The following is a 27957-nucleotide window of genomic DNA, read 5'->3' on the forward strand; positions in this document are numbered from 1 at the left end:
ATTCGGCTGAAAATCACCCCCCCACAGTGAGAAAATATGGGGTAAATTATACATTTCCTGAATCCTTAGAGTCATGCCAGTATTGCAGTGTTTGTATTTTGTATCTCTGATGCTTCCTGATGCCACAGGACTAAAAGAAAAGAGATGATTTAGGCGAAAATGGTAGGAAAAATTATGTGATTAAAAGTTTGAAGAGCTCCAGTGTCTACTGTATTTGTCAAAAGTATTCACAAAAGAGCTGGAATGAAAGCCCAGGGTGTCCTCTTTAAAATGATACCAAACATGTTCATATAAAACATTGAAACATGTCCTTAATCAGGGCCAATACCAAGATGGGCACCAGTGTCAAAAATGCATTTTTTCAGTGGGGGTGGGGCCTTTAACAGTTGAAAACAGTCATTTAGCTGTGACTGCAGAAAGGTTATCAGACCAAAATGTGGACTACAGACATGGATCTGTTCAAAAAGTATAAGCAACCTTTGCCACCTTGAGTGGTACCGACATCTCATGTGGCCCATGGACTATCTGTGCAGCTGTGTCCGTGCAGTTCCTTCAGCCACGTTCTCAGAGGCCAAACATTATAAACTGTGCACACACACACCTGGGGTGGAGCTGCTTCTGCAGGAAATGAACGTACTGTGAGTTTTGTCAGTGCGGTAATCAGACACGGTTCTCATAATAATTAGAATTTAAACGGTAATACTAACCATCGGAAATGTGACTGCAGTTTATCATTATACCGGTAATCGTTCCATCCCTAGATGTGTGTAAATGCTGTTGGTTTATCCATGTGGTTCAGTCAGAGGAAGACTTTCAGCACAGCTGACTCAAATGAACCCAGTTCTATGAGTGTGTGTGTGTGTGTGTGTGTGTGTGTGTGTGTGTGTGTGTGTGTGTGGAGGCTGTAGTTCAGCTCAGTTCATCTCACAGATGACACTTGAAGCAGATGTGTTGCAGTGGGTTTAAGGTTTGTTGGAGCTTCCACACACTCGTCTGCAGCTCTGCTCACACTGACAACAACTGTCACTGTCATTTCTGGGAAATGATTTGTGTTCTGTGGAATGTGGCTCCGCCTACGACCTGTTTCCTGGTTGATGTGTGTGCAGTTTATTTATTTATTTATTTATTTATTTATTTATTTATATTCTTCATTTACTTGTTAACGCCGATCTTACCCAGTTTCCCTTTCGGGTACAATTAAATATCCACACATCAAATTTGAACAAAGGTGTTAATCCAAGTTTTTCAGTAGAATATAGAACTGATACAGAAAAAAACAAGTAAAGACAAAACTAAAAGTGGGCTGGAGGAGAGGGCCTGTTCCACTTCTTCTTCATCCAGATCAAACACATTAATGTGTGTATGTTTCCATGAACCCAAACACAAATGTGTGTCATATAAATGTGTTCACATCACTGATATATTCAGGTGACATCATGTACAGGTTTGACATAGTTTGTCCAAATAGTGGAAAAATCTTCCCTTTGACCCTTCAAACTAAATGTCCACTTCTCCAGAATGTAAATGTCCTGTTCCATGTCCATCCATCCTTCTGTTGTGGCTGCTTCAGACTGTCAGCATTTTCTACTGATAATTGTCATGTCTGCTCCCGGACTGTGTCTGGATTTGTGTGTCTTTTCTGTGTTGTCTGTCATTTCCTGTTTTATTTTGTTAAGTTTCCCTCATGTGTCTTGTCTGGTGTCTTTACTTCCTCTCCCTGATCGTCTTCACCTTTTCCCTGATTACCTGGCTCCACCCTGATGTGTTCCACCTGTGTCCAATTGTCTTCCCGCCCTCTTGTGTATTTAAACCCTGTGTCTTCCCCTGTCTAGTTGCCAGTTTGTGTTCTACAACTTGTTGTGCTCACTCACCGGTGTTTTTGGTGGTGATGGGTCGATGAGGCCTCATGAAGCGTGTCGACACAATGACACACTGTGTTGATACTGTGTCACTGAATACTGACACCTGCTGGACCTTAAAAATCCCTACAGGCAACCTAGTGTACAGACTCAACTGACACTGATTTAATGACCTAGTATATACAATAATATAATTTAAGTCATTGTATTTTATATTGTATTATTTCATATCTTCATTTAGATTTAAAATATCTGATATTTTTAGATACAGTCAATAAATAATGTGAACATGTATCATAACATGAAAATCTAAGTGAACGTGTTGTGAATGAGGATGCTTGTGGACTGGGATTTTATTTATTTATTTATTTATTTATTTTTTTACAAATTTTTATTCAAAAAAATAAGCCTTTCCAAAGTTTTGGCCTTCAGCCGATTTCACTTTTTTGATGCAATTTCTCCGGGTTTAGAAAATAATCGTTCACATGGCACCGAGGAGGCTGGTGTGCAAAGAAACTGTAAAGAGAGCTGAAACAGGTGAGGGTAATTTCTTCTTTGACTGTCCCAGTATTTCAGTGGATCACTGAAACGGGGGATGTTGCCTTCTGACATGCATCTCTGGACCTCAATTATTGCATCTGCTCTGGTGTTGGTGGTTTGCCTGCCGACTTCATTGTCCAGATATTGTCACAGGTTGTCTAAGAAACAACAGATGGGTATTTTAGTACATGATTTGCAAACAATGAAATGCACAAATAAACAGATAAGGCTGAAGAACATGCCTGAAGTTGTTGCGAGGAAGGTCCAGGCTGTGGCTGGGCTGATGTGTGGCCCATTAAAGCAGCACATTCAGCTCTCAGTCTACTTATTGCTTCGCTACATTTGTTGGAACTTCGGAAACCGAGTGATTTAAATCTTGGGTCAGGAAGTGTTGATAGTGTCAACACAGTCAGTGACTCCAGACTGGAAGCAGTGTCAGTGACACCACGCCTAAGGTGTTCATGTAGTTGGATTGCGTCAGGTGTGTGCAAATTTGAAGCATTATGCTCAAGTGCATGATAAAGCATTTTCATCATGGGGATGACCTTTGACCCAGAAACTCTCTTCTCTTCTGACAACTCCACTGTGGCCTGATAGAAAGGAGCAAACCCAAGCAGTGTCTGTGCTCTGACTGTGCACTCGTCTGCCGTCAGTGGAGTAATGTTAGTGCTGAGCGAGGAAGAGGAACCCACACTGGTTCCTTCTCATCATGTAGCCTTGATAGCATCTGATATGTGCTGTTCCAGTGTGTTGGTACCTCATTGATGAGTTTTAGGGTTGGCCGTCCCATCTGTTGCTGCACTTGAGCGAGCTTCTCTTTTGCTGTAGTGCTTGATCTAAAGTAGGAAACAATTTGCCTGGATTTGTTTCTTATTGCTGTAAGTGTTGGTATTTGATCACATGACTTTTTTACTAATAAATTAAGAGTGTGTGCGATGCATAAATTACCAATACAGCGACGGCAGAGCAGTTGTAAAATGCCTGTATAGGCCTACCTGTGTTCATTCGTGGTGCAGGCCGGTTTGTGTCCTCATTTTCATTCAGTGCTCTGTAGTGCCTGAACAGTGAAGATGTGCTTCTGTTTGTGTGTGATAGTTCTGTTTGACAGATGCCACATTTAACCTGCAGTAAAATGAAATGAATGAATAAAACTTACTTTAATTCACTGAATTAATGGTAACTTTGAAATGGATTTTAATTCTGACAGATCCAGTGGAAACTGAGGATCAGGATGAAACAAGGAAATAGAAACAAATACCTTCGTTGGCGAAATAAGATCAAAGTGATCCCACACAGCCGAAACCTTTCTGTTCCTGCTGGGCTCCATAGTGACAAGATAGAGGAAAAAAAAAGTGCTACAAAATGTTGGCAGTCGTTTGGGATACATCCCGGTGACAGATGCGCTTCCCTTTAAACACAGTTTGGCGCCACAGCTACTGTATCGGTCACGTGACTTTCTTAAAGCGATACGCGCACCGACACGGGGTTTGCTCCATGAGCTCGACGCATGTGCCGACGCATCGGTGTTGCCGGACCCATCACTAGTTTTTGGATCCTGTTCGTTTGTCTGCCTGTTTTCGTCCCTCGACTACCGAGTCAGCCTGTTCCTGTCCTGCCTGCTCGTCTACGACCTGGTTCGTGTACCCGACTGTCTCTGCCTTCTCCCTTTGTGTACCTCAGCCTCCACCGTGTACCTGTGCTTCGACCATTCGCCTGGATTACTGACCGTGACTTCTGCCTGTCCCCATGTCCCGTTGCCTTATTGTTTGCTCCCCTGTGTATGACCTGGCTTGTTTTTTGACCTCCCTCTGTTTGTCCCTAGTGGGGATTCCGTTGGGGTTTTCCCGGCTCGGCCTTGCTGGTCGTCAGCCATTTCCACCCGCAGCCCAGACGTCAACCCCCGGACCCAGTGGCTTCACAGAAATAATATTCTCTGTGTTGTATTTTTTCACTTGTTAAAGTGTTTAATAAAAACACTCAACTTTACTTGTACTCTGTGGTCTTGCTTTGGGTTCAGTCTTTGTACTTAGCTCGTTACAATAATGTTTTTGCTGCCAAAAGCATGAACAACAGTTTGTTTTTTTTATCCTTCAGTCCAGTTCTCAGATGAAATATCTCCTAAAAACAGGACTTCACATTTACAAGGAATGGTTTCAGTGAAGATGTTCTTTAAATGTTCACACAGCTGTTCCCAGAATGGTCTGATCACTGGACAACTCCAGAAAATATGACCGTGATTTGCATTCTTTGTCCCACAGAGTGTCCAACAGGTGTCTCCACTACACTGTAAAAAAACAAAAAAACAAAAACAAAACTCCACTATTATTCTGGCAGCAGGGGTGCCAAAAAAATACTGTTAAGTAACGGAAAATAACCATCTCATAAAAATACAGTACATTTCCATAATTAAAATACAGTTTTTTGCCCCACCTTTACATGAGATTTTGCTTTTTTAATTTTTTTTTTTTTTTTTTTTTTAACTTTTATTGAAGAAAACAAAATAAAACAACAAAAAAAAATAATGTACAGAGTAACAACATTTGTCCTGAGATTGAGCCCAAGATTACAATATAAAGTATTTGGTTACAATGAAGAAAAGGAGAGAAAAAACAGAAAAAAACAAAAAGAAAAAAACAATCCAGGCTTAAATATCCATTCCAATAAGACTGAATGCTGGTCTCCATCTTCTTTCAAAGGTGGGAGTCTTCAGCTGTAGCTGTGCTGTTAACTGTTCCATTACACAAACTTGTTTAATTGTTTGTATCCATTGTCCAATTGTAGGTGATTCAGGTTTCAGCCATAACATTGTTATCATTTTTTCTCGCAGTCATCAGAAGATGTAGTATGAATGTTTGGTCGTGGGACAGACCATCAGGGAACATGTCCAGTAAAAATAAGAATGGGTCCATACAGAGGTTGACTTGAAGTCAACTATCCAACATGCCTTTTCCATTAGTCCAGAAGGGTTTCACAGTGGGGCACTCCCAAATATGTGTGTCTGATCACCACAGACCACAGTTTCTCCAACACTTGTTGCTAACACCCACTTTTAGAGAGAAAAGATTTGAATGGGGTTCTGAAAAATCGTATTTTAACCTTCCAGTCAAATTCCTTCCAAAGCTGACTCCCCACCCCCTGTGACAACCACAGCAAACATGTCCCAGATATCCTCATCCAATATTACATTTAATTCCAGTTCCCATTGTTGTTTTATGTGCTGTGTATTATCTGAAAAATCTAACAACAGCTTCTGATATATCAAGGACACTTGTTTTTTCATTACACCATCATTTCAGTCAAACTGATAAAATGGTCTTTCTGTGTTTGTTGGTTCTCTTCTGATGTGATCCCCGTCAGCATGTTTTATTATGTCATTTCTTATTTGGAAGTACCTATAGTGGTCGTTTGATGGGAGGTTAAATTTGCTTTTTAGTCGGTCAGAAGTTTTAAATATGTTTCCCTCAAACAGCTGATTGATCGTGATAAGTTTCCTCTCAGCCCACCGATCAAAACCCTGTGATAGAGATGGAAGGAACTCCAGATTCCCACTGATGGACATGGCTGGACAGAGGGACACTTTTCCTTTTAAATGTTTTTGAATCTGGTTCCAGATTTTTAATGTGTGTTTAACCCATAAATTTGTAATCTTATTTTTTTCTGAGATTGCAGACTATTAACGGAGGCACGAGAGGGAGACCCCCGGCAGTGACTCCTCCTCCAAAGACACCCACTGTGATTCTGGATCACCAATGATCCAGGCGACCATTGCTTTTAATTGGGCTGGCCAATAATACAATCTGAAGTTAGGCAATTTGAAACCCCCGTTTCCCTTATCAGACATCAAGATTTACAGACGTACTCTTGGTCTTTGTTTGCCAAATGAATTTTGATTTGAGTTTGTCCAATGATCTAAAAGCAGACTGTGATAGAAAGACCGGGAGAGTTTGAAACAAAAATAACAATCTAGGAAGCACATTCATTCTTATGCATTCAATTCTTCCTGTTAGAGAGAGTGGAAGTACATCCCATTTATTTAAATCAGTTTTAATTTCCTTCAATAATTGATTGTAATTAGCTGAAAACAGCTGTGTGGTCTTGGGGGTAAGAATTAGTCCTAAATATCTGAACCCCTGTTTTGAATGTCTGAACGAGACTAGATTATCAGCTGTGACGGCCAGTTCCCAACAATCATAAAAGCTTCAGATTTACTGATGTTCACTTTGTAACCTGATACTATACGATATTGTTTGAGGGTTTGAAGCAGAGCAGGGACAGAAGTGATAGGGTTCTCTAAAAATAATAAAATATCGTCTGCAAAAAGAGACATCTTATGTGGGCATTGGTTTCATCTCTTATTCCCTGTATGAGTGGGTTGGATCTAATCAGTTCAGAGAGCGTTCTAAACTAAGATCAAACAGTGAGGGAGAGAGAATTTCAGCCTGTCTAGTGCCGCGTCCCAGTGGGAAAAATTCAGAGCAGTGACCATTAACCCTCACTCGTGACCTGGGGTTTTTATAGAAAGTTTGGCTCCATTTAATAAAGGTGTTATTAAAGCCCATATGTTTCAGAGTTTGTTGAAGAAAAGCCCAATCCACCCGATCAAATGCCTTCTCAGCATCCAAACTGAGAAGCACTGATGGAGTGTTTCTTCTTTGTGCAATAATGTGAAGATTTAAGGCCCTTCTAACATTATCAGCCCCTTGTCTTTGTGCAATAAAACCAGTCTGGTCAGCTTCCACTAGTTTCCTCATGTGATTTTGGATTCTATTTGCAATAATGGCTGTAAGTATTTTCAGATCAACACATAGGAGGCTGATGGGGCGATAAGACGTACAGAGAGTTGGATCTGTACCATCTTTGTGTAGAACACTAATAATGGCTTCAGACCAAGGCTGAGGAGGATCACCTTCAGAGAGTGTGTAGTTCTAAACTTTATGCAAAAGCGGTGTCAGCTCCTCTTCAAACATTTTAGAATATTCTCCAGGAAGGCCATCCACTGCTGGAGATTTACTGTTTTTAAGTTTCAAGATGCTTTTTTTCATCTCTTCAGTGGTAACCGGCCGTGTTATTCGGTCAGCCTCCTCTTCATTCACTTTTTCAAGATTTATTGAATTAAGGAGATTTTCAGCCTTTTCCGTCCTATTTGGGCAGCTTTCTTCCTTATACAAATCCTGGTGATAAGAGGCAAATGCTCTTGCAATATCCTTGGGCTGGAGCATCATCTGACCAGTTTCTGGACATTTCATTTTATGCACTACCCTGTTTGATTGTGATTTACACTGTCAGTTTGCTTCATTAAACTCAAAAACAAGAAATACAAAATTAAATAAATAAAGAGGGCTGCAATCTAAATCCAAATATTGTCCAATAATCCGTTGATTATCTTCCTAATCCCCAATCAGGTGAACCGTCCATCAGATGTCAGAAAACACTGAAAAGTTATCAGTGTATACCAAGGTCTAAAATGGTGCCCTCAGCTGTCTCCCCCTGTTCACAACCAAGATCCAGCACTGATCTTTTTGAAGGACAGTATTCAAACTGATCAACTGATCACACACAAAAAAAAAAAAAACAGGAACTATCAATTCGACAGTTAACAGCCTATCCAAAAACTGTTTTAGCTCTAAAAAACAACAAAAACAAACAAAAACAAACAAATGAACACAGACTCAACAACAATTCTCTTCTCTTATATTAATGAATGGTAATCTATACTAAGTGGATTTTAAATTGTAGTAAATACAAAATGTAGTGCATACTTCAGAAAAAAGTAAAACTTGTAAAAATGTAGGAACTGTACTGCCTACAGCAATCAGTCAACTTGAACATCTGTTAAATCATGATTCTTGGCATAATTAATAAAAGGTCTCCATATATTCTCAAATCTGTGCTGTTTAGCCTTCAATATGTAAGTGATCCTTTCTAATGGAAGGTCTGATAGCATTTGTCTCATCCAATGAGCTGTATTTGGTCTGTGAACATTTTTCCATAACTGTGCAATACATTTTTTGGCATACAGTCAGCTGAGCTCTATAAAGGTTCATTCATTTTTACTATAATTCTGTGTCTGTGAATATAAGCCCAGCAGAAAAAGCTTAGGGTCCAGCAAAATCTTTTTTGAAATTATCTTCTCAATTATAGCTCTTACCTGTTCCCAAAACTTTTGAATCTTTGTGCATTGCCAAATACAGTGAAACAATGTCCCTCTATGTTCCAAACATTTTGTGCATGTGTCTAGTATATTTTCTCTGTATCGATTTAGTTCCACCGGTGTCACATATGTCCGCATTAACCATTTATATTGTATTAGTTTAAGGCGTGTATTAATACTTTTGGACTGGGCATCAGCACAGGCTATTTTCCAGTCTTCATCTGAAATTTCACTCTGCAAGTCCTCTTTCCAGGCAAATAACTTAGATTGTGAGCCTTCAGATGAGCCAGATGTCAGCAAATTATAAAACTCTGTTTGTTCTCAACTTTAGGGGAAAACCGTTACAACCATCTTTCCCAACTCTTCCCCACAGATAGGCCTAGGCCCTGGGACCAACCCATTACATTCTGGTCCCAGTAGGCCAAAGTTCAAAGGTCACAGCAAGGTCACAACATCTACAATTTTCCATCTGTCATCATTGAGCAATTTTCCAAAATTCATAAAAAAAACTCAAAACGACTCCAATTAGCCTCCAATTGGATCCACCTGTAGCTTAGAACAATCTCTTGTATCTGGAACTAAACTGTCCACATCCACTGTAGAATGTGGACTCTGTGGACATTTACATTGAACATTGAAAATCCCATTTACCACACATTTAAAACTAGAAGCACTCGGAGAGCGCAGACCTCCGCCAAGGTTGATCAGTGCCCCCCCCCCCACGCCAAGGAGGTTATGTTTTTGCAAGGGTTTGTTTGTCTGTCTGTCCGTTAGTGTGCAACATAACTCAAAAAGTTATGGACAGATTTGGATGAAATTTTCAGGGTTTGTTGGAAATGGGATAAGGAAGAAATGATTACATTTTGGTGGTGATCGGGGTTGGGGGGGGCCCACGGGGGGGGCCACTGATCAGCCTTGGCGGAGGTCTGCGCTCTCCGAGTGCTTCTAGTTAAACAATATATCAGGGTAAAATTAGACTTTACTTATCCCACAGTGGGGAAATTCAAGTGACACAGCAACATTTACAGTAAACTAACTCTAACATATGTTAGAAAATGACACAAAGAGCTGGAATCACTGCAGATAATGTCGTTTAATTAAAGGATGAATAACTGTCCACTGCACAAAAATACCCTTTTTTAAATAATATGATTTGTTGTTGTACCACTTTGGAAATGTAAAAGAACTGGCAGGTTTTAGTTATACTGAGCCTAAAAAAAAAAAAAAAAAAAAGAACTCGGGAAAGTTGATACAGCAAAACATAAAATATGTAATGTCATATTTCAGACAGCAGAGGGCGCCATGTGCACGTGATCAAATATCTCAGGTCAGTTATTTTCAGCATGGAAGTACATTTATATTTGTACATGCATGAGGTTTTAATTTGATGTGTGTTCATTTGTCATTTGCACCAACTCTATATTTTTATAATATTATGTTTTTCTATCCATTAAACATCAGTGTTTGTCTTTTCTCTGCTTTTTCTATCATGTTTTGGTCACTAACAAAAGACAACGAAGACCATGAAGACCACGAAGACCATGAAGACCATGAAGACCATGAAGACCACAAAGACCACGATGACAGCTCCGGACACAGCACCTTGTTGAGCCGCATTATGTAATAAATTCCCATTATGTAATAAAAGTTCCAAATGTAATAAGAATGTCACGTCATCTTGTGTGGGTATTGTGTGTGGTGTCCCCCAGGGGTCAGTGTTGGGACCCAAACTGTTTCTAATGTACATTAACGATATATGTAAAGTATCTAAACAAATGAAATTTATACTATATGCTGATGACACAAATATTCTAGGAACCGGTGAGGATTTACAGCAACTTTTGGACATAATCACTTCTGAGCTAAACAAAACTAAATTATGGTTTGACAAAAATAGGTTGTCGATAAACCTATGTAAAACAAAATTCAGGATTTTTGGCAAATGTAAAACAAGTAATGAGATAAAGGTACAAATAGATGGTGTAGATACAGAAAGGGTGAATCAAAACAAGTTTCTTGGAGTGATAATTGATGATAAAATTTTCTGGAAACTCACATAAAACATGTACAAAACAAACGATCCAGAAGCATCTGAGTCCTGGCCAGAGCAAAGGGGAGATTAGATCAGAAATCACTGAACATTCTGTAGAATTCATTGATCTGACCTTATTTAAGTGACTGTTTGGAGGGATGGGGAAATACATATACAAGTTCATTACATAGAATTTTTATATTGCAAAAAAGAGCAAGAAGAATTGTTCACAATGTTGGTTTTGGTGAACACACAAATCCACTATTTTTACCTTTATCTAAAACTTTAAAACTCATTAACCTTGTGGAATTCAAAACTATTCAAATAATATATAAAGCAAAGAACAATTTATTAGCGGGCAATATTCAAGAAATGTTTAGTGAAAGAGAGGGAGGCTCTGATTTAAGGGGAAAATTAAATTTAAAGATTCATAAAGTACACACTACATTAAAAAGTTTCTGTATGACCATCTGTGGAGGAAAACTGGAACAAACTGTGTGTGGAGATAAAACAAATATCAAACATAATTCAGTTTAAAAAAAGATATAAAGAATTGATTGTTGAGAGGTCCAGTATTTAATAATGACAATGAGGCTGTTTGTTTATGAATGATGATGTACTGATAAATCTGCTGGAATTATTGAAGAGAATGTTGGATTTGTTGAGTCTGTTTGTACGACTGCACTGACATGAACAGACTGTTGGGGATCATTCACTTACTGCATTATGGATTGTTGTGGTTCGATGCTAAAATTAGGGAAATAGTATGGGCTGATTGTTGTATAAAGTTAATGATAAAGGTGTAAAAGCACAGAGGGGTTGGATTAAATAAGTTTAGACTTCTTCCTACTCCTTTTGCAAAATTCAGACTTGTATGTGCTGAAGATAGTCTGTCCATTTAAATGTTTTTTTTTATGTCTTAATTTGCTTTGTTTGTCTTATTTTCTTTGCATGTTCGAAATAAAATAAAAAATAAAAATAAATAAAATTATTTATTTATTTAGTCTTCAATTTTCCTTTTTTTTTTTTCTCTCTCTTCTTTCTTTCATATTTTCTTCTTATTCTAGGAAAATGTTCTTGTACTTTTAGAATGTCAGTCCCTTCTTATGTATTTGGCTGGAACCGTTCAGCCTGAGCATATGTTCCTATATCTGTCATTGCTTCATGGTTTTCATTCTGTATATTAGTACTTTGGAACCATGTGATGTTTTATTCTGTTGATCGTTTGTCCAGGACAACAGATGGAAATTAGCTCCTCTGCTAAATCTGATGCACGCATCTTGTTCTTTGTAACTAATGCCAATACACACTGTCTTGTAACTAAATAAATAAATACTAAAATTATTTTATCAATTATTCTGATTTATGATGGACAAATGGTTCTTCTAAATTCAAATGAAAAGTGAGCAACTTTTAGGAGGATTTGGTGAGTTAGATGACTGCTGTCTTCAAATGTTGTGTTTTCTTCTATAAAAACCCAAATAACTGGAAGCACACAAATGTAGGAAATAAAAGCAGAAGTTGTTTATTGAATCAGTTTGTGCTGAAGTCTTTTAAATGATCACCTGTTCAAACTGTGGCTGCTTTTGGATACAGTCAGTGTGAACAGGAGCGGTGGCATGCTCATATCAGCTCCACAGATGTGTCAGTGCTTTCATATTTGAAGCAGATCTCCAGTTTGGTCAGTTCCTCACTTCACAAACAGTGGCTGATCTGCAGTAAACTCCACTCTGTGGATGCTCAGACTCAATTACAAGCGTTCATCTGTTTTTGTCAGAAGCAGATCTGAAAGGGATGGACTGGAAATGCAGCTGTGGGACCCTCTGGATCCAAATGAAGTTGACAGCAGAAACAGTGGTGCCATCTGCTGGACACATGTTCATATGGAGGGACCACAAAGTCCACTGGGTTTATTAAGAGTAGATTTATGGAGACTGGACAATAAGAGTTAGATATCATATTAGAAGGGTTGGAAATAAGACCAACATGATCTCCATTTTATAGAATCTGTGTACACATTAGAACACAAAAACAAGGATGTGTTGGACTTGAACTGGGATCTGAAGTTTATACTTCTTCCTACTCCTTTTGCAAAATTCAGACTTGTATGTGTTTGAAGATAGAATCTGTTCATTTAAATGTTATTTTGTTTTTGTCTTAATTTGCTTCGTTTTGTTTCTTTGCATGTTCTAAATAAATAAACAAACTGGGATCTTCAGATAACCCCAGATGCTGAAGATGTAGAGGTAGGAACAACAGATCAAGTTAACATATGGTCTTCATTTTGTACAGACTGACCACAGTCTACTCCAGGTCAGAACTAACTTCTACACCTACAGTATGAAATATAGTTGAGTGAAAAACTGTGGGCTCTACAGGATATGGAGAAAAACTGTCAGCATTAAAAGACACAGCTGTGACGTGTAAAAACTGGTCCACCTTCCACACTCTGGAATTAGTCAGACCCCTTTAATGAGCGTCACAGCATGAAATTCCTTCCTAAACCAGTGTAATAACACTAGTCCGATCAGCAGAAGCACCACACGGGGTGACTTCTCAGCCCCATTCAGGAAAAGCACATTTGGTCAGTTCTCATTCTGTTCAAGCAACACTAAACTGGAACTGACGTCCCCCCACATTCCACATACACATACATACTGCACTGTTACAGCCACATGAAAAACACAGTTTGTACACATCTACACCTGTACACACTAACATGTGTGTGTGTGTGTGTGTGTGTGTGTGTGTGTGTGTGTGTGTGTGTGTGTGTGTGTGTGTGTGTGTGTGTGTGTGTGTGTGTGTGTGTGTGTGTGTGTGTGTGTGTGTGTCATGGTCATGGATGCTGTGTGTCCATATGTGATGTCTGTTTCCATCTGTGTCTGTGATCCTGTGCTGATGGATTCTGTGGGATTCTACTGGATGTGCTGCTTTTGTATGTTTGGATTGGATGTGCTGTCTGTAGGACTGGACTGATGCTTTACTGTTCTCTTTTATCTGTGTTAAAAACCCAGCAGTAAGACAACCAGGAGACAGCTGTGGGTTTGGATTCACCCAAAATTATTACAAAAATGATTACAAATGATAATTTTAACAATTAAGTATATATAAGAGGTCCACATAACAGAACTGTACACAAAATAATAACAACTAAGGCTGAGAAGAAGAACTGATGCATCAAACCAACTGACAAAAACTGACCCACCAAAATGAGACTCAGTGGGAGCATGGATAGAGGTTTGGACAAACCATGAAACAAACAAGGGCAAAACAAAATGGACACCAACTACAACTAAATACAACTGAAGCTTTGGGCACATTACACCCCCCCCCCATGACAACACAGCCCATAGTTTCTGCTGATGAGGTGGCTGCAGTATATAATGTTGCTCCACCCTTGGCCACCCCTTTTTTCCACATCAGGATGGTGACAGGAAACTCCACCACACGGAAACTCAAACAAAGGAACCAAGGATTAACAGAACAGAACATCAATAATGTAATGGTCCCCCTACACTGTTCATATATGTGCATCTATACAACAGTGGACCATTCAAATAAAGAAATACAAAATAAACTACATGGTGTACGTTAAAGGACTGACTGCAAATGAAGACCATGAGCTGCCCACCAAAGTTACAGAAAGAATGAGACATGAAAACTAATAAGGTGACAGTGTGTTTGACCGATATGGGATTTTTGGGGCCGATACCGATATTGGGGGCTTAAAAAAAAGCTGATATCCGATATATTTGCCGATATATGAAATAAGAACACTGATCTACACAGGATATAATAATCTGATATTAGATAATTGTGGACAGGTGGATAAACAGTTGCATAAATCTGTGTTTATCTGACAAAGATAATTGACACAACGTTCAAATGCAAACTATGCGATCACAAAAATAATTAGAGTAAAAATATGACTGAGCACACAATTCTGTTTTCACTCACAAATATTGATGTGTCTGCCTCACAACACTACAACTGCCCATGTGGACTAAGGACTGAACTGAGCATGTGCAGAGTGAATTAGATGAGTCCTAAGTTGTTCCTGATTGGAGGAACTGCAAGAGTTACAACTGACCCGTGTTACAACTGTCCCCAGTCTCCCCTACACTATTAACACCCAGGCCTGTCTGCAGAATGAAACTGTGAGGGAGACAGGAAGTGCACGGACATGGGGGTGTGTGTGGGGGGGTGAATACTTCATAAGACAGGGGGGGGTTCTGTGATTTTTGGAGCCGGGGGGTTCAGTGGTCTATTTTCATTAGAGTGTGCGGTAGCGGTCCGTGATTTTCGCCAGGGTGGGGGGGTCGGAGTGTGGTGGTGGTGGTGGGGGGAGCAGTCCATCCTTGTCAGAGCGTGTGCTGGGGGGGGGCGGGGGAGGGGGTGATAGCATCATTGTCCGAGCAGGAGTGAAAGTGAAACTAACTCACTTTAAAGTTCCTCTGATTCTCTGGGCAGCACACACACACACACACACACACACACACACACACACACACACACACACACACACCTACACACACACATACACACCTACACACACACATACACACACACATACACACACACATACACACACACACACACACACACACACACACACACAGGAGCAGCAAGTGACAGAATCTCTGCTCAGCAAAAACAGTTCATATATCGGCTACATATTGGCCGATGTTGATTAATTGCTGATACACTATAATCGGCCCCATTAATGGTCCGGGCTCTAGTTTGTACAGATGTTCCCATGTGTGGCTGTGTCCACCACAGTCTGTTTATCTGTACTGATGGATCTGGTCTCTTAGCTGTCTGAAGTCTTTCTTTTTAATTACTCTGCTGTAATCTATTGTTTTTTTAGGGTTCCTATTGTCGTCAGGCTGAGGACTACAGCAGGATTATAGACATGTCGGCTAAAGCTGCAACTTTTCACTCTTATTGATACAGTTCATTATTTGGGATTGTCCACGATACAAACTAAACTAAAATACTTTTGGTAGCAGCTGAAAGTCTTCCAGTTCTTGTGTTTGGGATTTTCTCCCATTCTTGTCTGTAAATGAACTCTAGTTCTTAAATATTCTTGGTTGGTCTTCATACGTAGCTCTTCAGATCTACCCACAGATGTTCAATGATGTTCAAGTCTGGGACTGTGAGGTCTGTTCCAAACCTTCAGCTGGAGTCTGTGAGGGCGTCCATGGTGGATTTACAGATAGGGTTCACATCATCATCCTGTTGGAAAATCCATCCTCTCTGACAGTGTTCATTTGTCTGATTTTGCTGCAGTGGTTTGGATTTGATAGTTTGGATTTTCTTTGGTTTGGAGGACAGACTGTCATCACAGAGAAACAAACACTAGAAATACAATAATGAAGAGTGGAAAAGCACAGTCTGAGTGCTTTGAAGTGTGTGTATTTCTATGGTATTGACCTGTTTCATATATTCAAGAAGAATAAGATCAAGCCTCAGTTTAGGAGTTGGACTGGACAAACACAAACACACACACAACAGATCAATCAAACAGCTGCTTCAGCTTCTGCATCTTCTCTTATTGGAGGAAACTGATATGTGATCTGAGATCTGTCTGCAGAGGAGACAGAGGACAGAGACACACCTGACCTCTGACCTGCATCTGAACTCTGACCTTTGACCTTCAGCTCCACTGTTTTCCCTCTCAGGGTGTCTCCATCTCTGATGACTACACAAACATATGTTCCAGAGTCGTCCTGTTGGAGGTCATTCAGGGTCAGACTGCAGTCTCCAGTCGTCCATGGGTCTTCATTCATCTTTGTTCTGTTTCTGTATCTGTCGTCCTGTTCACCAGGTTGAGCTGACTTCTTCTCAGACACATGGACATGTATGTATTTCCAGTCATTAGTACGGTACCCCCACACCACTCTGGCGTCCTGAGGCAGGTCAGGGGTCGTTCTGAAGGGCAGCAGGGCTGACCACGCCCCCTCCTCCACCTCCACCTGTTGAACTGGAAGGAAACATGACATAAACATGAGACAGTTTTTTATCATCAGATCTTCTATATGGAGGAAAATCAGCCTCTGTAAAAGGAAAAGATGGAATAATTGCTCAACTTCAGTTCTGGGACCAGGAACAGCAGAGAAGGCTGATTAGAGGACTACAACCACAAATCCATGGTGGTCTAAACTGGCTCTAGGACACAGAATACTACTGTCCTGGTGGGGAAGGAGGCGGAGCTGTGGAAGATGGTTCAGAGGTCCAGACTAGACCTGGGCTCTGGAACCCATCTCCTCAAAGGTCCCAGGACTTTGTTTTTTTTTTTTTTTAATTCAGGTGGTATTCAGGGTGCGAGGTGCAGAGCAGGTGTGGGGTTCCTCCACCTGCTCCACACCTCTGCTAGAACTCTGGTTCAGTGGCTTTATGTTGGAGTTCATCCATTGAATGAGAGGGTGGAGCTTCAGTTCAGGAACAGGTTGTGACTGTGGTCTGTCCCAGGTGGACCCTGCTGGTCTTCTTGGAGTCTGGTGGTGGTGTGCTGGAAGGCGCTCCCCTCAGGGACTCCACTGTTCTACTGAGAAACTTCTACATTCACATGGGCAATGACAATGAGACCAGAGGAGTGTGACTGGGAGGACTGGTCTGGATCTGAACCTGGGGGTTTTATTATTAGACCTCTGGACAAGTCACAGTTTGTCCAGAACTAACACTTTGTCACAACAGTGTTATTAAGTACATGTGGCACAAGGTGTTCTGGGCAGGTCCAATGAGGACGAAACCCCTGGAATATGTAGGAAATGATATATGACACAGCTGGACAGGGAAGGAAGGAAGGATGGATGGATGGATTATCCAGCCTGATTAAAAATACTAAAATATACAGGGTGGGGAAGCAAAATGTACAATATTTTGAGGCAGGGATTGAAAGACAGTGTATGACCAATTAGTTTATTGAAAGTCATGAGAATTTATTTGCCACAAGAAAATGTCCATAATAGAAAATGTTTTTATTCTATGTGTCCTCCTTCTTTCTCAATAACTGCCTTCACACGCTTCCTGAAACTTGCGCAAATGTTCCTCAAATATTGGGGTGACAACTTCTCCCATTCATCTTTAATAGTATCTTCCAGACTTCCTGGTAATAGTTTTGCTCATAGTCATTCTCTTCTTTCCATTATAAACAGTCTTTATGGACACTCCAACTATTTTTGAAATCTCCTTTGGTGTGACGAGTGCATTCAGCAAATCACACACTCTTTGACATTTGCTTTCCTGATTACTCATATGGGCAAAAGTTTCTGAAAAGGTACGGATAATAGTGTTAGGTATGATTATGACATCAGTATATGTTTGGTTTCAAAACAATTGACGTAGTGCCTGCTGAGAAAAAACAACTAAATGTTCATTGTACATTTTGCTTCCTCACCCTTTATATCATTAAAATCTGCACCATGAGTAACTCCACACTGCTGTTTGTGATTGTGGAGGTTCGACAGGGAAGGGGAAAGAAGGGCTCAGTATTCTAGAACTAGGAATGACCTGTGTCTACAGGACTGACCTTTGACCTTCAGATAAAATCCAAACAATGTGACAGTGAATGGTTGTGGGTCTGTACATGTTAGCGCTGACCTAGACAAATATTCCGAGTAAACCATGCATTTCCTTGTTGGTAGTCAGGATAGGCCCTGGCATCCCTGCAACCCTCCAGAGGATTCAACAGTTTGGAAAATGAAGGAATATTTCTGCTGTTGTGTCAAAGGACTGTAGAAACAAACCCATAAGTTGATGCTATCATCCTGATATATACAGTGTTAATGTGAGACTGGATGGAAAATATTTGACAAATTCTATTTGACTTTGGAATGTCAGGAAAAAATAATGAGGACATTTTTCAGAGTTTTGAAAGAGCAATGTACTGTATGTCATTTTAATCTAATGAATGCTGCAGTGTTTGTGGTTTCCCTTCAGCACACTGACCTGTATGTAGAGGACTGAGCCACGTCTAGAATGCTGACTCTAAGAAGGGCTCAGTGTTCTAGAACTAGGAATGACCTGTGTCTACAGCACTGACCTTTGACCTCCAGAGACACTCGTTTCCTCCTCAGGATCTGCTTGTCTCTGTTGTAGACGGTGCAGGTGTAGGTGTCAGTGTCCCAGTCTGTGGGGTGTTTCAGGGTCAGACTGAGGTCTCCAGTTCTCAGTGGGTCTTCTTTCATCTCTGTTCTGTTTCTGTATATTTCGTCCTGTTCATTAGTTCTGTCAGAGCCGTCCTCATACACATGGACCTTCCTGTTATCATCGTCCGTCCACTCCACTGTGAGCTGACTGACGTCCTCTATATGTAATGTGGTTTTCCAGGGCAGCAGGACAGACTCCTCCTCTGAATCCCCCTCCACCTGTTGGTCTGAGAACAACACCCATACCATCAGACAACAGTAGAGGAAAACATCTGCCATGGATCCAGTTCTAAGTGATGATGGAATCAGCAGCAGAACCAAGTACTTGTGTGTGTGTCTGAAGTTTTGAGTCTGTTTGTGAATGTCATCAGGATCACAGCAGTTCCAGTTCAGTCTCAGACTGCCCTGCTGGTATGTTATCTGTCATATGTTTGGGATGACTGCTACTAAAATGTCTGTTCAACACATGTGTGAATAACTCCAGTTTCATCTGTAGATGTGGTTCAGTCTGGAGAATTGATTGGATTTGCTCCATGCTGTATTCACAGGTGGTTTCCTCAGATGTTTGTGGATTTTTAGGAAATAATAAATAATAGGAGTGACTCAATGAGGGTTCAGCCAATAACCATACTCCTTTTATATGATCCAGTTGGATTTGAAAGGAACTGAGGATATTAAACATCAGTAAAGACAATGTCACACAAGGAAACTTTAACCAACAAACCACAGAGTAAAAGGAGAATTAGTCAAAGTGTGTCATTCCATCAAAGCCAGTTTATACAAACGTGTTGAAGAAGTGGTTTCAACAATCTGAACAGAAAAGACCAGAAGGAATGACAAGAAAGACTGACACTAGTGAAGGACTGGGAGGGTTTTTGGGTCCCCCCTAAGAGAGGGGGAGCAGAGTTCAGTTGGTTCTGAGTCTACAAGTTCACCACTAGGTGGGAGTAAATACCAGGAACTTCACCTTTAACGCATCAGTTTTTAACGACACTTTAAACACAATTGAATGTACAACATGAAAGAAAACATTCTTTTTGAAAACAGTCACTATCAGGTATTGGGTTGGAATTCCACCTCCTTTTTCACAGCACACAGTCTTCTATCAGACTTTGTAAAAACCTAAACCTGCTGGTGGTGGCCTTTCTCAGACCAGGTCCTCTGGCTTCCTCCCACCATCCACACACATGCATTTTATGGGTTAATTGTTGAGTTTAAATCCAAAGAATGTGAGTGAATGGTTGTGGGTCTGTACATGTTAGCGCTGACCTAGACAAATATTCCGAGTACACCATGCATTTCCTTGTTGGTAGTCAGGATAGGCCCTGGCATCCCTGCAACCCTCCAGAGGATTCAACAGTTTGGAAAATGAAGGAAGATTTCTGCTGTTGTGTCAAAGGACTGTAGAAACAAACCCATAAGTTGATGTTATCATCCTGATCTATATCATGTTAATGTGAGACTGGATGGAAAATATTTGACAAATTCTATTTGACTTTGGAATGTCAGGAAAAAATAATAAGGACATTTTTCAGAGTTTTGAAAGAGCAATGTACTGTATGTCATTTTAATCTAATGAATGCTGCAGTGTTTGTGGTTTCCCTTCAGCACACTGACCTGTATGTAGAGGACTGAGCCACGTCTAGAATGCTGACTCTAAGAAGGGCTCAGTGTTCTAGAACTAGGAATGACCTGTGTCTACAGCACTGACCTTTGACCTTCAGTTTCACTTGTTTCCTCCTCAGGATCTGCTTGTCTCTGTTGTAGACGGTGCAGGTGTAGGTGTCACTGTCCCAGTCTGTGGGGTGTTTCAGGGTCAGACTGAGGTCTCCAGTTCTCAGTGGGTCTTCTTTCATCTCTGTTCTGTTTCTGTATTTATGGTTCTGTTCATTAGTTCTGTCAGAGCCGTCCACATACACATGGACCTTCCTGTTATAACGGGCCGTCCACTCCACTGTGAGCTGACTGACGTCCTCTATATGTAATGTGGTTTTCCAGGGCAGCAGGACAGACTCCTCCTCTGAATCCCCCTCCACCTGTTGGACTGAGAACAACACCCATACCATCAGACAACAGTAGAGGAAAACATCTGCCATGGATCCAGTTCTAAGTGATGATGGAATCAGCAGCAGAACCAAGTACTTGTGTGTGTGTCTGAAGTTTTGAGTCTGTTTGTGAATGTCATCAGGATCACAGCAGTTCCAGTTCAGTCTCAGACTGCCCTGCTGGTATGTTATCTGTCATATGTTTGGGATGACTGCTACTAAAATGTCTGTTCAACACATGTGTGAATAACTCCAGTTTCATCTGTAGATGTGGTTCAATCTGGATAACTGATTGGATTTGCTCCATGCTGTATTCACAGGTGGTTTCCTCAGATGTTTGTGGATTTTTAGGAAATAATAAATAATAGGAGTGACTCAATGAGGGTTCAGCCAATAACCATACTCCTTTTATATGATCCAGTTGGATTTGAAAGTAACTGAGGATATTAAACATCAGTAAAGACAATGTCGCACAAGGAAACTTTAACCAACAAACCACAGAGTAAAAGGAGAATTAGTCAAAGTGTGTCATTCCATCAAAGCCAGTTTATACAAACGAGTTGAAGAAGTGGTTTCAACAATCTGAACAGAAAAGACCAGAAGGAATGACAAGAAAGACTGACACTAGTGAAGGACTGGGAGGGTTTTTGGGTCCCCCCTAAGAGAGGGGGAGCAGAGTTCAGTTGGTTCTGAGTCTACAAGTTCACCACTAGGTGGGAGTAAATACCAGGAACTTCACCTTTAACGCATCAGTTTTTAACGACACTTTAAAAACAATTTAATGGACAACATGAAAGAAAACATTCTTTTTGAAAACAGTCACTATCAGGTATTGGGTTGGAATTCCACCTCCTTTTCCACAGCACACAGTCTTCTATCAGACTTTGTAAAAACATAAACCTGCTGGTGGTGGCCTTTCTCAGACCAGGTCCTCTGGCTTCCTCCCACCATCCACACACATGCATTTTATGGGTTAATTGTTGAGTTTAAATCCAAAGAATGTGAGTGAATGGTTGTGGGTCTGTACATGTTAGCGCTGACCAAGACAAATATTCCGAGTACACCATGCATTTCCTTGTTGGTAGTCAGGATAGGCCCTGGCATCCCTGCAACCCTCCAGAGGATTCAACAGTTTGGAAAATGAAGGAAGATTTCTGCTGTTGTGTCAAAGGACTGTAGAAACAAACCCATAAGTTGATGTTATCATCCTGATCTATATAGTGTTAATGTGAGACTGGATGGAAAATATTTGACAAATTCTATTTGACTTTGGAATGTCAGGAAAAAATAATAAGGACATTTTTCAGAGTTTTGAAAGAGCAATGTACTGTATGTCATTTTAATCTAATGAATGCTGCAGTGTTTGTGGTTTCCCTTCAGCACACTGACCTGTATGTAGAGGACTGAGCCACGTCTAGAATGCTGACTCTAAGAAGGGCTCAGTGTTCTAGAACTAGGAATGACCTGTGTCTACAGCACTGACCTTTGACCTTCAGACGCACTTGTTTCCTCCTCAGGATCTGCTTGTCTCTGTTGTAGACGGTGCAGGTGTAGGTGTCACTGTCCCAGTCTGTGGGGTGTTTCAGGGTCAGACTGAGGTCTCCAGTTCTCAGTGGGTCTTCTTTCATCTCTGTTCTGTTTCTGTATCTATAGTTCTGTTCATTAGTTCTGTCAGAGCCGTCCTCATACACATGGACCTTCCTGTTATAACGGGCCGTCCACTCCACTGTGAGCTGACTGACGTCCTCTATATGTAATGTGGTTTTCCAGGGCAGCAGGACAGACTCCTCCTCTGAATCCCCCTCCACCTGTTGGACTGAGAACAACACCCATACCATCAGACAACAGTAGAGGAAAACATCTGCCATGGATCCAGTTCTAAGTCCTATTTGTTCAATCTGTGTTGAATCATCAGCAGAACCCACTGCTTATTAAACTGTTAACTCCTATTCTCAGTTCAACTCCATTGGACATTTCTGTCTGATAATCCAGACACCTTTAGTTTTCTCATCTTCTGTCTACAGCACTGACCTCTGACCTTCAGCACCACTCGTTTGTTCTCCAGGACCTTGTCTCTGTTGTAGATGGTGCATACGTAGCTGTTAGTGTCCCAGTCCGTTGGGTGTTTCAGGGTTAAACTGAAGTCTCCAGTTCTCAGCCAGTGTTTCTTCATCTCTGTTCTGTCTGTGTAATCCTGGTCCTGTTCATCAGGTTTTCCAGAGCCGTACATATGCACAAGGATCTGTTGGTTGTGTAAGTTCTTCCACATAACGCTGATCTGTCTGGAGTTCTTTGTCAGGTGAGCTATAGTTTTACATGGCAGCAGGACAGACTCCTCCCCTGAATCCACCTCCACCTCGTAGACTGAGAACAGACAAATAAAAAGTAGACACCTGATTGGCTGGCCTGCTGTAGTGTGCTTTGTTCAAACATAATCTCACTATGAACCAAAAAAACTGTGGACAGCATTGTCTTAGAATAGGTATCCCTGCCAGCGTGGCTGATGTGAGTGGAAATGGCTGCTGTGTGCATCAAGTGGTTGATATTAATTTTGCAATAAATTAAATGTGCATCGATGTTTGTGAATGAAAATTTGTAGAAATGAAGCTCTTTCCATTGGTATGTTTGTTTTATCTGTGAAATGAAAATAAAGCATTTATTGAGAATGTTGGTTTTTTTACTGTTCCCCGTTCTGCGCAGTGACTGTGACAGCACCGCCGTACCAGCTCTGACAGACATCCATTTTTGTTTCTCCCCGCGCTCCAGGGCTAACGATCCAATTGAGAGACAGTAAAAAGCACAAAATAAAAGCTTCAGTTTTGTATAAAAATCAAGGGGGTTCTGTTAATATTAGGCCCCTTTATAACGGTTTGAAACCGAAAATCCGTCATTAAACTCGGTGTAAACGCATCAGTTTTGACAGAAAATAAATCAAAATGATCGGAATATTGTTAACTTTCGAACTGTGATATTGAAATGTAGATTTAAAGTACCGCCCCTGAGCGCCAGTGCACCAAACCAGCAGCGGCTAGCTCTGGAAGGTGGTAATATAGCAACCGCCATGGAGGTTGATTGTGATTCCGCTCCGCTCACAGAAAGCGACCGTCTGCAACAAATACTCAGTAGATTTGGTATGTGTTGCACTCAGTTTGAAACCAAATGATTTGTTTTGTTGAATTATAATAAAAATACAAAGAGGATCGCTCTAGATTTAACAGAATCTGCGATTAATATGACGGTCTTTCACTCATCACCTGTTGATATCTTTATTTAATATTGCTTTCATAAAGTAAAAATCACAGTTCTACCACTTCGACAGTCAGATTATTATGAATGTTAGGGTGCTAAAGTTGACGCTTTTTCACAACGTCCCATGTGGGTGAAAATAAGGGAATAACAGAGTTGTCACCACACAGCTTTCATTGTTATTTCAGTAGAAACTGATCATTTTGTGGAATATATAACAACGATTTTCATCAGGATTGTTCAAAATAAACAAATAGTACACAACCACGTTACCTTCATAATTGAATTCACTGTTATGAGTCAGTCTGTGACCCTTCTACAGTCTGTGACCCTTCTACAGTCTGTGACCCTTCTTCAGTCTGTGACCCTTCTGCAGTCTGTGACCCTTCTGCAGTCTGTGACCCTTCTGCAGTCTGTGACCCTTCTGTGACCCTTCTACAGTCTGTGACCCTTCTACAGTCTGTGATCCTTCTACAGTCTGTGACCCTTCTGTGACCCTTCTGCAGTCTGTGACCCTTCTGCAGTCTGTGACCCTTCTGTGACCCTTCTACAGTCTGTGACCTTCTACAGTCTGTGACCCTTCTACAGTCTGTGACCCTTCTACAGTCTGTGACCCTTCTGTGACCCTTCTACAGTCTGTGACCCTTCTACAGTCTGTGACCCTTCAACAGTCTGTGACCCTTCTGTGACCCTTCTGCAGTCTGTGACCCTTCTGCAGTCTGTGATCCTTCTACAGTCTGTGACCCTTCTGTGACCCTTCTACAGTCTGTGACCTTCTACAGTCTGTGACCCTTCTACAGTCTGTGACCCTTCTGCAGTCTGTGACCCTTCTGCAGTCTGTGACCCTTCTACAGTCTGTGACCCTTCTGCAGTCTGTGACCCTTCTACAGTCTGTGACCCTTCTGTGACCCTTCTACAGTCTGTGACCCTTCTGCAGTCTGTGACCTTCTACAGTCTGTGACCCTTCTACAGTCTCATCGTTTCCTCGTTTCTTCCTGAAAAAGTTCTCCAGTGAATTCTTTTTTTGTTCATTTCTTTAGCTTGTGTTTCTACTGATTGATAAAACAGCACACCTAAGACTAGTGGTTGTGAGGCGAGGGCGGAAATGGTGACTTTTCAAAATAAAATCTCCGGAAGACTAATGGAAAAAAATGCTTTAATATTAACCACAGTTTTTTTTCATGTTATTGGAATGCTATGCAGAGTAATTGTTGCTGCAGCCATGTCCATCTCACATTTAATGTTATGAATGACTAAGTCTGTGGACAGGATGAAAAGTTTTTTCTTTCGTTGGCTGAATTCGATCAGATAACGTCAATATTTGTCAATTTAAAAAATGAATTTAACTTTTAATCTTCCTTTATGAAATACCATTGTATAGCTGTTAGTCTCGGGAGTCCAGTGATACCATTTTTATGGGAATAGGCCTAATATTATGTAAGATACAGACAAATATGGAGGACAAAGTTGCCTGTGGCTTGATATTGCCAGGTTTTGCATGCTTAACATTTAAATATTGGGGGTATTTTAACTTTTAATTATTCAGAAAGAACCTAACACATTATTCTTTTCATGCTATAAACATGAAATGCTATCTAGATATGTCATGTAGACATGTTTTAGGAAGACTGGTACCATTATTTGTGGCTTTATAAAAACATGAAAATGCCTATTTTTATATTTGGGTCAAAATGGTGGAAAAAGTACCTATTTTGCTGAACTTCAGTATGCAATAAGTTTTGTATTAATAAAGATATCTTTACAAACAAGGTATCATTATCTTCCTTACAAAGAGAGCTTTCAGAAGACACTATTTTTAAGACTCCAAATGTAAATGTAGACACACCTTAGGATACCTAGGATAAATCACATTTCACATGAAGAAATATTTTCTTCGATTTTTATTGGAAACAGTGTAATAACATTATAACTTATAGATGTCAATATTCCACCTGTTCCTAAATGTCTTGTGTGTTCATAGATCCACTGTGATCTGTACGTTGGAACGCACATGTGGAAATGATAAGATCACACTTAGTATTGTTGAAATTGTATACTTATTTTTGTGGTTGTTCAGGTTATTAATTTTCATTCTGCAATTTTACATTTTTCACACTAAAACAAAGAGAAAAATCTAGCGTTGATATAATTGACTGTTATTCTGCTGTTATTTTGCTGGTGCAGCCTGATTCAGATCAAACTGGGCTGAATGTGTGACAGCCCTGGTTTAGACACAAAGGTCCAGGTGTTTTAACGCCTCCTCTATTATTGTGGAAGAAATCCATCTGCTTCATGTGCTGCTGATGTGAAAGGTGAGCACATGCTCTGTGTCTTATGACGGTATCATCTGTAAGTTTGTCGTGTACATTAAATATTATGGTCCAATTGCTGCTGATGGATAAACGATTAGAACTCATTTTTATCGACGTCATTTAAAAAGGTAGTGAAGCAGTTGAAGGGGGCTTTCACATCAAAGGTGGTTCTCTGAGGTGAGTCGCAGAAGCCGGTCGTTCTTGGAATATGAACTTAGATCCATACTGTCACCTATGGCTGAGTATGGAGTTAGAGGAATAGGAAAGAAGTGACAATGTCTGACCGCTGTACTACCCCCCCCATACACACATTTCCCGACCAACAGTCATGGAGTGCACCCCCCCCCCAGTGAGTAGAAGCCACCAGCTTCTGTCCTGTTCATTATTTCAGAGCAGATTCATCTGTTTACTGATGAAATGTCAGATTTATTTCCTTTCTAATATCAATATTGATCCCAGTACTGATGTGTTGCATGACTGCGGTAGTCAAATAATCAGGTTACGACTCAAAATTGTACTTTGATTCAGATTAATTTAGTGATACCAATCAATTAATACTGAATCGAACTGATATTGGATCGAGTCGAATCGTGATTAATTGATTCAGAACCTTATGAATCGAATCTGTTATGGAAATTGGCCTTGATACCCAGCCCTAACTTGAATGTTGGAACCCCTGTTGAATCAAACTGAGTCCCCGATCAAACAGAATCCCCAAACAAACTGATTCCCTGATCGAACCGAGCCCCGAACTGAACTGAGCCCCCAATGGAACCAAGTCTAGCAGACTGTTGGGTCTGAGAAAGACTTCAGACACCAGTTTGACTGTGGTTTGTGTCGGAGTAAAATTCTACACATGATCTGAAGCATTTCTCTGATCAGTCCACTGTGACTCCTGACCTTTGACCTCCTCAGCAGCGACTACACACACACACATTCCAATCCCAAACTTGGTCTGTAGGTTTCTATATGTATGAGTGACAGTCTGCTTCTAGAATCACATGAGACAAAGACAAACATGATGAAGAACAGCACAACAGGTAGTGGAGTAACAGACGGGACGTACCTGACTGAAAATACCCTCGGAAAATAAAGAAACGTCCTAGAAGGATTAGAAGAAGAACAGCAAAGACAACCAGGAGAGCTGTGGCCCAGGCTGGAAAACCCTCTGTGGACGACAAAACACCAACATGAACTCCTGCTAAGACATGATCGTATGATGACCTGTCAATCAAATCCTAACAAATGTTTAAAGACATTAACAAGGACCCGAAAACCTGCTGATATGAAGTGGAAAAGAAAGATGTGTTTTATTCTGTTTGACAGTTGGACAAATGAAAGAGCCAGAGCTGACAAGGTGGAGTACTGACTGTAGTACTGAGTATTGATCAGGTGGAGTACTGACTGTAGTCTGAGTATTGACAGTAGTCTGAGTATTGACAGTAGTCTGAGTATTGATCAGTATTATATACAGACAGAGTATTGAACAGTGTCTTTTCTCCATCAGTATGAAATATCATCAGGACATGGATCTCCATATTGAATGTTTTGGACTCAGAAGTGAGAGCTGCAGCAGAAGGTGTGTGTTTTCAGATTGGAGCTGTTTCATGTGGTCTATCCCA

General features: G+C 40.6%; 1 protein-coding gene across 8 annotated transcripts in view; it reads right to left on the reverse strand.

Moving 5' to 3' along the window:
- Positions 1–27957, reverse strand: part of LOC115437967 (uncharacterized) — a 100180-nt gene that overhangs the window by 69736 nt on the left and 2487 nt on the right. For 6 of the 8 annotated variants that reach the window (XM_030161381.1, XM_030161382.1, XM_030161383.1 and 3 more), the window contains exons 4-8: positions 27402–27503; positions 22809–23141; positions 22261–22593; positions 20444–20776; positions 18627–18959 (exon numbers count right to left, since the gene is read on the reverse strand). In XM_030161381.1, coding sequence (XP_030017241.1) covers positions 18627–18959; positions 20444–20776; positions 22261–22593; positions 22809–23141; positions 27402–27503 — 1434 coding nt within the window. Of the gene's footprint in view, positions 1–18626; positions 18960–20443; positions 20777–22260; positions 22594–22808; positions 23142–27152; positions 27161–27401; positions 27504–27957 lie in introns of all 8 variants that reach the window. The other 2 variants (XM_030161380.1, XM_030161385.1) reach the window with 2 other exon arrangements.

Source organism: Sphaeramia orbicularis, chromosome 17, assembly GCF_902148855.1.
Source record: "Sphaeramia orbicularis chromosome 17, fSphaOr1.1, whole genome shotgun sequence".
Taxonomy (NCBI): domain Eukaryota; kingdom Metazoa; phylum Chordata; class Actinopteri; order Kurtiformes; family Apogonidae; genus Sphaeramia; species Sphaeramia orbicularis.